The 10,275-nt window shown below is 37.7% G+C and overlaps 2 protein-coding genes across 6 annotated transcripts; both read right to left on the minus strand.

Annotated features, from left to right (window-relative positions):
* Window positions 1-1,742: 1,742 nt before the first annotated feature.
* LOC111842493 (C-type lectin domain family 2 member B-like) lies at window positions 1,743-5,192 on the minus strand. Of its 3 annotated transcripts, none has more exons than XM_023809129.2 (6): window positions 5,052-5,192; window positions 4,618-4,701; window positions 3,799-3,924; window positions 2,999-3,141; window positions 2,219-2,325; window positions 1,743-2,046 (listed from the first exon to the last, which is right to left on the minus strand). In XM_023809129.2, the coding sequence occupies exons 1-6, from the start codon at window positions 5,140-5,142 to the stop codon at window positions 1,923-1,925; spliced, it is 675 nt and encodes a 224-aa protein (XP_023664897.1). In that variant the 5' UTR covers window positions 5,143-5,192; the 3' UTR covers window positions 1,743-1,922. The 3 variants fall into 3 exon arrangements, 2 of the variants coding, with proteins under 2 accessions (XP_023664897.1, XP_023664895.1); XM_023809127.2 differs by having other exon boundaries at window positions 2,999-3,153; XR_011991770.1 differs by having other exon boundaries at window positions 2,999-3,924; window positions 4,064-4,701.
* A 704-nt stretch (window positions 5,193-5,896) lies between these two features.
* On the minus strand, window positions 5,897-10,030 carry LOC111842487 (receptor activity-modifying protein 2). 3 transcript variants are annotated; one of them, XM_023809119.2, is made up of 5 exons: window positions 9,816-10,030; window positions 9,529-9,567; window positions 8,998-9,163; window positions 8,145-8,387; window positions 5,897-7,834 (listed from the first exon to the last, which is right to left on the minus strand). In XM_023809119.2, exons 1-5 carry the CDS (start codon window positions 9,868-9,870, stop codon window positions 7,804-7,806), a joined length of 534 nt encoding a protein of 177 aa, XP_023664887.1. In that variant the 5' UTR covers window positions 9,871-10,030; the 3' UTR covers window positions 5,897-7,803. The 3 variants fall into 3 exon arrangements, with proteins under 3 accessions (XP_023664887.1, XP_023664889.1, XP_072568477.1); XM_023809121.2 differs by having other exon boundaries at window positions 9,538-9,567; window positions 9,816-10,029; XM_072712376.1 differs by having other exon boundaries at window positions 5,897-8,387; window positions 9,816-10,025.
* Between the last annotated feature and the right edge of the window lie 245 nt (window positions 10,031-10,275).

The raw sequence follows: 10,275 nt of genomic DNA on the forward strand, positions 1-10,275 counted from the left end.
TTACCTTCTGGTCTTGCATAATGGGGGCCCCATGCAGCTCATCAGGCTAAGCCTCCCTGTCTATAACCAGAAGGTCACAGGTTCATACCTGGCCTCAGCAGAATAGTCACATGTCTACGGGTCCTTGAGCAAAGCCCTTAACTACCAGCTGGACAGGAAAATGCATCAGGCTCATGCTGGCAAAGAAATTTGTGTCATGCATGGAACCACTTCAGATGCTGAATAGGACCCTTAATTGCTATTGACCATGTTTTTTGCTAAACTTGGATTTGCTTTACAAAATATTAATTTTCCCCCCAAAAAAAGTACAAAAATGATAATTCCTGATGTTTTAAATTTTATGCATGTTTTTTCATCTGACAGTAATTATGTTTTTTAACAGACATTTTCTGGCACCCCTGCTGCCAGAAAACTTTAATTTTGTACACTTTTTGTACAGTGCACATGGAATCACATATAGAAGATTGTAAAACACTGACTTGTGGTGAACATATAAAACATGATGTGTCGTCATATATTGAAATACTGTAAGAAATGGTTAATAGCCTTATATGAACCATACATTGTTTTTTTCATACGGGCTTCTTCGTGTATTGCATACAGTGGATAATGGAATTGCCATTATGGCACCGACCTGAGGTGCCGCAGTGCTGTAGGTGGAGGGCTGCTTCTCAGCATAACTGGGAAACATCATTTTCATTGATGATTTGACTTCACTGGATTTGGTAACACTTTACTTAAAGCACTCATATATAATGCATTATGCATGCCTTCATAATGCTTTATAATGCATTCATAAAGTATTTTACATATGGCTATAACAATAAAACGACATTACAGAATTCATAGCCATGTTTATTATGCATTATAAATGCCCTATGAAGCTCTCAATTATAATGCACTATAAATACCTTCATAATGCATTATAATGGCTTAACTGACCATTGCATAAAACATTATAGACATGCCTTTATATAAGTAGTTATGGCTGTGGCTATAATACTTTATGAATGTAATGTAATGCATTATGAAAGTAACTATAATGCATTATACATGAATGCTCTAAGTGAAGTGTTACCCAGGGATTTTCTTGTTTATTTGTGGACTAGGAGTGTTCATTTTGGCTAAGAATACTGTTGTACGCAAGCTATGCAATTATGTAGGTGTAGGAAGGTGTTGTGGAACAAACACAACAAAATACTGTCCCTGGGGGTAGTTTAGCCCTCATTTCTCTGACATGGTAATTGTGACGCAGAAAAATAAGAGCTAGAATAAACATGCTCTCTAGGACAGTCTATGAAATGGTGGCACTCAGCAGTGATGTGAAACAAGGTAATTGGGGCAAGATGCCCCAATTCAGTGTGTTCCTGGAAATCCAGCCATTCATCTTCCCTTTTCGAACACTTCACCAGTATGGGGACATGGTGTGCTGTCCATCCATCCATTCATATTCTATTTTACACTGCTTGTGTGATACATGGTCATTAATCTAAAAAACGAGGCAATGGATACCATGGACAGATAGCCAGTCCATCGCAGGTGACACACATGTTCACTCACACACTATGGGCAGTTTGGTGATTCCAATGATCAACCCCCCACCCCCCCCCCCCCCCCCCCCCAATGTTTTTGGACTACACGTGGATCCTGGAGTACTCAGTACTCAGAGGAAACCCACGAGACAATGACAATCAAACAAATTGTGACATAAACCCCTTAGAAAACAACATATTCCCTCCACCTTTAAACACTCAACTTTGTTTTTAATGACAGAAAACTCTAAACAAAGCCATAGTCATTTTGTTTGAAAATAGAGCATAAGGAAGTTCTAACAGAATGAATAACAAATTGCAAGAATACAATTTTAGTACATTATTTTGGGTCAATGCAGTTCCAATAAATTTCGTCTTGGAGAGATCAAGTTAACAACTGGCTTTCTTCTCACAGATATATAGTTTTTCCAAAGTGCATTTTTCCGCATAAATTTTGTCTGTGGATACCATTGTACAGTGTTTGTTATGGTGGTCGGTATTATTGAAGTAGTGCCTATAGAAAAAAATGGTATATTTTATCATTATAGAACTAAAATACTTGCACCTGAGTGCAGTTTTACAATTCAATTATAATTTTTGAGAAGTAGATAAACACACTGATGCCTCTTTATGTGCCACCTACATAAATGAATGAATTCCATAACACTACCCATTGTTATACTTACGTCCTGTTCAATGGCCTGCCTCCAGTCCATAACCATCTCGAATCATGTTCTGTTTTATTTAAGCCAATCCAGTAGAATGTTTTCCCCATGTGTTGTCGCAAGAAATTCTGTTAAAGAAAACTTTATCACAGTTGAATTTAGGCACATCTCCATATATTAAGTTAAATTTTGTTACTTGTGACAAAATTAATATAAATCTTATGACAGGAGTTCAACATTCTATTGATGTGTTCTCCAAAAGTTTTTACTATAGTTCTGTAATTTTTGATCTGAATGTTGCATAGAGGCAGCACGGTGGCACAGTGCTGCTGCCTCACAGTAAGAATGCCCTAGGCTCGGTCCCAGGTCCTTTCTGTGTGGAGTTCACACACTCCCCCAATGTTTCCACTGGGGGCTCCGATTTCCTCCCACAGTCCAAAAGCATGCAGGGCAGGTTGATCGGTGAGTCTAAATTGGCCTGTGTGTGTGCGCGCCCTGCAGTGGGTTGGTTGCCCAGGGTTGGTCCCTGGGACAGGCTGTGGTGACCCCAGTTGGGATTATGTGGTTATGGTAATGGTTGGATGCATGTTACATAGGTACCTAAACACTGCTTTGTGTAATTTGAGTTTTAATCTAACACACATAAATTAAATGACTGTTTCTGCTAAGACCGGTTTTGTGAGATTGCAGATTTGTAGGACATAAATTATCCCAGTAACACTGATAAGAGGCTATTCTGTCCAGACACGCAAAATAACAAATCGAGTTGGGGGCCTGTGACGTAACCCTGAAAGATCTCACCAGAATGCCCGGATCCTCTGTATCAGCCAGCTGAGAGAAGTTGCTGGAACAGGATCTAAGAGCAAACTGTCTGTCCTGCTTTTCTCTGGAGAACAGGTAGCACTGGCTCTTGTGTAGTAACCAGTCAAAGGGGCATGGAGGTCCTGAAGAGGAAGCTTGAGAGATAAGCAGCAAGGAAGTCGAACAGTTGAACGAGAACAGGCTTTGGATACTGGGTTTTGGTTCATAGTTGTGGAAACTGGAGGGAACCCCATGACAACACGGGGAGAACATGCCAACTCCACACACGGAGAGACCTAGAGGAGACTCGAACCCCAGTTCCTTGGATGCAAGGCAGCAGTGCCACTATGCTGCTCCCCCATATATATACTGTACACTAACCCTAACTCTAATCCTTTTAAATATACACACTAATGATTATTGTAGTTATTTTAATACACTGCAATGTCACTGACATCAGATGTTCAATACAACACAAGAGATCACGAGGTAAAATGCTACTTAAGAGTGCCACTTAGTAAGTATGTGCAAGAACTCACAAATGTATCATACAATGATTTTCCTTGTTATTTGTAGTGTAATTTTTCATGGAATATTGTTATTACTTATTATTTTACATTTTTATTTTATTTGTTTTTTTTTTTATACTGATTTTGTAGAATCGTGCTGGCTATGTAAATGCCGGACACAATGGCTTTAATTGCTTTCTTCTAATCTTGCCCCAGTGCCATGATTGACATTGTGTGAATAGCAGGCTGATTAAAAGGCAACAATGGCTTTAAATACGTTGTCGTTCATACCCCAGTTACACGGGATTTCTCCGAGAGCAGTCATTCCTGCCTGTCCATCGGAGGGCAGGTCACAACCATTCCCATCTGGCTGAGGTGACAGCCCACTGCATCTACTTCCCTTATGCAACCTGACAACTGAAGAAGAGATTAGATCTCCTGCTTCACCACCTTTCTCTTGTCAGGGTAGAGACAATAGATGAATGCAAGGAAGACAAACAGACATGCCTGACAGAAATGACCACTCTTACAGTGTTAGCAAACAAATCAATCTTGCTTGTGATTTCTGACATTCATTTGAACTCCCCAGACAGCACCTTGGTATAAACATGCTGGTGTAAAAGGTTCATTGCAGTCCTGCCTTCACATTGGACAGATTTGCAAAATTCAGGCTCACTGACTTCCTAAATGTGCTTTGAGAGCAGAGCACAGCTGCAGAGCTGCAGTTCCTCCTTAGTCACGATGATGAAATGAGGTTGCCACACAGAAAGATATTGCTGAAGTCACATGTTTGTGTACGTGTGTGGGGGGCATAAACGGCTTTGCGTTAAAATTTGTACAACTTTACAAAACAGCGTTTGAGCAGGAGAGGCATTGTTGTAATGTGTTGCGGCAAATGAGGTGAGGTGCTGAGGGCTGGCTTTGTGAACAAGATCACACTTTTTGTATTTAGTGTTGTTTATAAATCCAGAGCTTAATTAAAAACTTGCTGGTTATTATACTGTGGAGTGTATAATGTGTGTAAGTGCAGAGTGTCACCAGTCTTTGGTCACAATTAACCTATAACTAAGGAAAATTTTTGTTAACCAAAATAAGTAAAACAAGTCTTACCTTCAATAGTCATTACAACAACAACAATGAATAGAATAAGTACAGCAAAGACAAGGATCCAGGTTACTTTGGATAAAGAATGTGCTGTGAATGAGAGAGAATGCACACAAGCTTCATGTAAAAAACACCTTAAGTACTAAGTCAATGTACAAATTAAAGGATACTTTTCTGTATTTCTGCAGTTCTGTTGTTTTTCTTTCACATTTGATTACAAATTTTTTTTTTTAAATTGAAATCAGACCTAAAGTAACAAAAGTTACAAAACAGCATTGTTAGATGTATTGCGTATAAAGTAAGACATTTCTTGACATATAGATTGATAAGGTAGGTACTGTATGGGTTAAAGGTGACTACGGTGAAGAAAAGGCAAAAGAAAATTAATGCAAGTTACATTTGGAGCCTGAAACATTGCCTAATATTCCAACTGTGCTTACATTTGAGGGTGCCGAAAACCATCTTTCTAGGTTTAATATGCTCTTCTTCCTTGGTAAACTTCACTTCTGTGTAGACCACGGAGTCGTCCATTGTCTCAGCCTTTCCGTAAGACAGAAAGCTGAGGAAATGGGTGCAGCAGATAGACACAGTGATGAGGAACTGATGAGAAAGTGTTTTTAGAATGACATACAGTATTTTTATGAGGAGTTATTAAAGCAGTACACATATTACACGCTATCTGCAAGCAGAATTTCCATGTGTATTTATTCCAAAGAATGTATTGCTGTAATGTTTTAAAGGATAAAGTGAAAAGATAAGCCTTTGCAACATGAAGAAATGATACATGCAGGACATTTGTTTTTCTGCAAAGACCATTCAGAAAAGGCTGCTAGTGAATCAATCATGATTTCAAAGAACTGCTGAATGAAAAGTAGTTTTAAATAGATGGGAAAAGAAGTTCTCTGATGTTAGTGTTTATAAGTTTAAAGCTTTGAAAGAACGTTTTGCTTTCTGTGTATTTATCAGTATGTTTAGATGTAAAAACCCATTGTCTTGTTCTTATCATGGTGAACTCTCAATGACAAATTTGGTGCTGATTGTAAAGACGGCATATTGTGTTTATTCATTAATGCGTTTTGTCTCCATCTACTGGACACTTTCAGGGATGTTCATGTTGTAATGTCGATGCTTAAATTCCTACTCATTTGTATGTTTTTCAATTGTCCTTAGATAAAATTAACATATTTACCATTAAAACAAATAAACAAACTCATGATACATATGGTGATAACTATTAAACCCCAATTAGGCCAATGCAAGAAGTATAGATAATTTAAAATATACACCAGTTTTTAACAATACTTTATTCACTGTTTGTACAAGCACAGATACAGGAATTCTTTTTTTTCCCTCTTATCACACTTTGCTCCCCACTGAGACATAAACATATATGGGTGAGAGTGAAGTTTTGGGTCAGAGCCCAAAGTCAGCGATGTATCTGGCCTCCATTAAACGTGTTTTCGGGTGATGTACCTGCCCTGCTCACCACAGGATTTGAACCAGTGACCTTCCACACAGACACCAAGGCCGAAACTGCAGAGCCACACACCATGTGTTCAAAAGCCTTACAACGCCTCAAATTGTTGGCCTTGTTTACGTCACAGTGTAGTATGCAGATATGTCTACATCACTAAAATATTATACATTGGTCAACTATACATATGCTGTGTTCAGCTGTTGAATTTGTTCTTATTGTATATTACATCCATTACCTGTCCATCAATTATTTTTGGGTCATAAACAAACAAACAAATGCTTATTACAGTGACCTTGGAGACATGGACTGTTGCAGCTGGACACAAGACACTTATACACAACATGGAAAAGAAATAAAATCTAACAGAAAGTACTATGTTCTCAACTTAGCCTATTCTTCCATACACTCAGTGTGAAAAGACATTTTAATGAAAATAAACAAATCTGATGATACAAAAACTGATGTGCCGAAACATGTTGATACAGCCCCTACACTCACACAAAGCTTCGTTCTAAAGTATTATTCAGTACACAGGCATTTCTCCACTGGCCAAAAAGATCACAGTTACTTGAAAATCAGACCTGTGTTTGGATAGTCTCACAGAAGTTGCCAGCTTCATTCTCCCCATTCTTTCAACAGAAGTTATAACACAGAACAAGACAAAAGCTTTTACAGAAAACATATAATGACTACCACACAGCTTGAAGAGAATTTATAATAATAAAGTAAGATCTATAAAGAAAAATCCAAAATGATTAGTTTTCTCTTAAGAATAGAGTACACAATGCATAGTTGTCAGTAATAATATAAAAATATTTTGTAGTTATTACAACTGAATTTCTGATATAAGTTGCAGCATATTTCTGAATTTTTAACCAAATATAATATAAATGTCACTAAAACATTGGCTGAAGTTAAATGCTCCTCACAGTTCTCTATAAGCTCTGGGTCAGCAGTTTGTATTGTGAAAATAACCTTTTTGTTGCAAGATGTACTTGTTGAAAGGATCATAGTTAATCCTTCATGACAAACTAAACACTTAATAATTCTGCACGCAGAGAATAAAAAAGATGCATTTGGGAACAGGCATTTCTCTCTATATGCCTCTGTGGTAACTTAAGACTGCAAATACTAATGTGAACCTGTTAACACAACATGGATATTCACAAAACAAAATATAAAACTATAAAAACATAACACCCAGTGTAACATCAGCCAGAGACCAGTATGGTCCTGGGAGGCTACATAGTCATGCAGTGTAAACTTTCGTAGAAATAAAGAGACTTCTTCATGTTTAAACTTCCGTAGCTTTGGCAAGACGAGCCGCCTATGAGATGAATATTGGGCTGATGTTACCTATCAAAGCAATTCAGCACCATGACTCAACTCCCAAAGTGAATTCTGTTCATATTCGCTATTACTACAAACCCCGTCTATGGTCACTGAAGAGGAATTCCAACAACGAATGAATCCATCTTGTTCATCAGCAGAGAGATGATCTTTGAAGCCCAGGAAACACTTTACTGCATGGACCAAGAGCGGACATGAATTTGCCCTGTTACCCTTTGCTGTCGATTTGTTCCAGGTTGTATTGGAAATGCAATCAGTTGCAAATTAGTTACACTGTTTTTATTTCTCTTCTTTCACTTGCCTTTTTAAAACATCTTTCCTATGTAGTGATGATTACAAGAAAAGACCCCTCCTCCTTCCTGTGTTCACTTTGAAGTTTTCCAAAAATCCATTGTGCTGGGAAAAGGTAAAGAATATTTATGGCAAAAAAAGGTTGAGAGATATTATGGCAAAATGTTCACCAAGAGCTGGATAAAACTGTCATCCGCATGCCAGCAAATGACACATAAACCAGCCAATTTCATTACTTAAAAATAAAATAAACAGCAATGTATGGATATTCCAACAAAATACGAAGTGACATGTTTTAGGCGTTTTAGGAAAATCCTTCTTGAGACTTAATATTAGTTCACTGCAGTGGACCTTTGATATGGGGGCGTTTGGCGTGTGAGAGACAATTGCTCTGCCAGCTTTCTTCCATCCTTACTTCTGATTTCTGTTCTTTGTCTTCACAACCACCAGCATCACCATCGCAGGGATCAGGCAGATAGGGGTCATCACTAGGGCCAGGAGGACGTCGGGAGGCGGGTCATCAAACTCTTTGACTGGGCAGGATTTGAAATGGGTTGCATGGATATCCACAAACATGTCCTCCACCAGCTGGTTAGGCCAGGGAATCTTTAAGCAGTCTGCCTTCTCCTCTGTGCATTTTGTGAAGCTATCATAGGGCCTACAGAAAAGAACCAGTCATGAGTGACTCCTCGAATTTCTAATGCAGCTGTTATTTTTGCACACTCTGTGCGTCAAGAATAGTTTATATCTCATATAGAAATTCACAGTCATTATGCTCATATACGTAAATACTGACATGCATTTAGAAAAAAAATACAACACTGATTTGACACTGAAAATGTTTAACTGATCCAGGCAAGTTACAGTTTTACTTAAATATTACAGTACATGTTTTGCCAGTACAAAGTCCATGCATTCTGCTTGCGTACGCTTGTGTGAGTTTGCACAGACCTGTGTAATATTACTAAATAAATAATGGCCAAAATTGTGGAAACACTTCCAATTTTTAGAGATTGCAGATTTTTATTCAACTGTTGCTGCAGTTATCTATTTAATCATCCAATGTATATTTGTAACATTCTTTGATTGTTTATCAACATTACCGCCAATATTCGTATAGTAATGCCAAAAATGTAGGTGTTTCCACAGTTTTGGCCATTAGTGTATGTACTATGTAATTACAATTCTGGTAACAGATAATAATAAAAAGGTATGACAGATGTATTAAATCACAATTTCAAGATTTTGGTCATATGTGCATGACTTACCATTTTATTTTATCCCATACACACAAGTCACTGGTGTTCAGAGCTTCAACTTTGGAGGAAAATTCATCTAAGCAAATATGCTGAAGCAGGTTTTCATAGCATATCAGCCTTGTAGGAAAATATTCATCACAGACCTCACAGAGTTCTTTGCATATAGAATTTTTGCCTAAAAAGAAAAAAAGATCAAGACTACACCTGCATAAATAAGCATATTTAAAGCATCCCCAGTGATTTTTTTTTCACCACTAACAGTCTTCTGTTCAGTAACGAGAAATAATAAATCCATGATATGGTGAGTATTGTTAAAATGGGACACTTTCTGAAAATTTTCTTTCGGGAAAAAATGACAGAGGAATCTTCAATACCAACTTGATACCATTCTCAATAGATGAATGCCCCTTGAACAGTATGTAGAAAATAAACTATTACTAAACATATATTTTAAAGTTTAAGGTTAATTGTCCCATTTTGGAAAGTGTTCCATTTTAACAATACTCACCCTATGTGTGTGTGTGTGATGTGTATGTATACCTTCTGTACCTTCTGTTGCGTTAGCCCCATTGTTGAAATCTGAATTAAAGTGGAAAAAACAGAATTCATTAGTTAAAATATACTAGGATTATAGGTGTTTAGACAACAGCTAAGGATTATTTTAAGATTGCCAGAATACCGTGCCTATATTGACACCCGTGGCTATAAATCATCATGATGATTTAAAAAAAAAAGTTTACGATGTGACAAAATTACCACGCTCTGTACGCGGAAAGACCAGACGCCGGTAACTGAATCGAGTTATTAGAGTATCTGCGATTTCTTACCAATTCCAAGGACGAGTAGAAGGATAATTCCCCCAAATACCGAAAAGAACTTCATGTCAAAGAAGACAGAGAAAATTCTCGGCGCCCGAAGTAAACCATCAAGAGGAGAGTCTGATCTACCATGAGTGAAGCGAGGCGTAACATGAAACTGGATGGGTGGAAGCAACACTCAGGACACAATGTTACTCTCGGTTACCAGATGTTCCGTAACTTTCCTTTGAACAGCTGCCCCAGTGATACAAACTTGTTTCATTTCACTCGCACGTAAGGGGGGGAATATATATCAATATATCAATCAATATATGTAGAATCTTGAAAAATTTGAAGCTTCATTTTTTTCCCCAATTTTGTTATGGCACAGCTTTACCCGTCACATTAATTGGCTGCATGAAACATTAACATCAAATAAATCTATGTATGTCACCGAGCTGTATCGACGTACGATCCTTTTGATCGCAAT

Source organism: Paramormyrops kingsleyae, chromosome 5 (genome assembly GCF_048594095.1).
Source record: "Paramormyrops kingsleyae isolate MSU_618 chromosome 5, PKINGS_0.4, whole genome shotgun sequence".
NCBI classification, from domain to species: domain Eukaryota; kingdom Metazoa; phylum Chordata; class Actinopteri; order Osteoglossiformes; family Mormyridae; genus Paramormyrops; species Paramormyrops kingsleyae.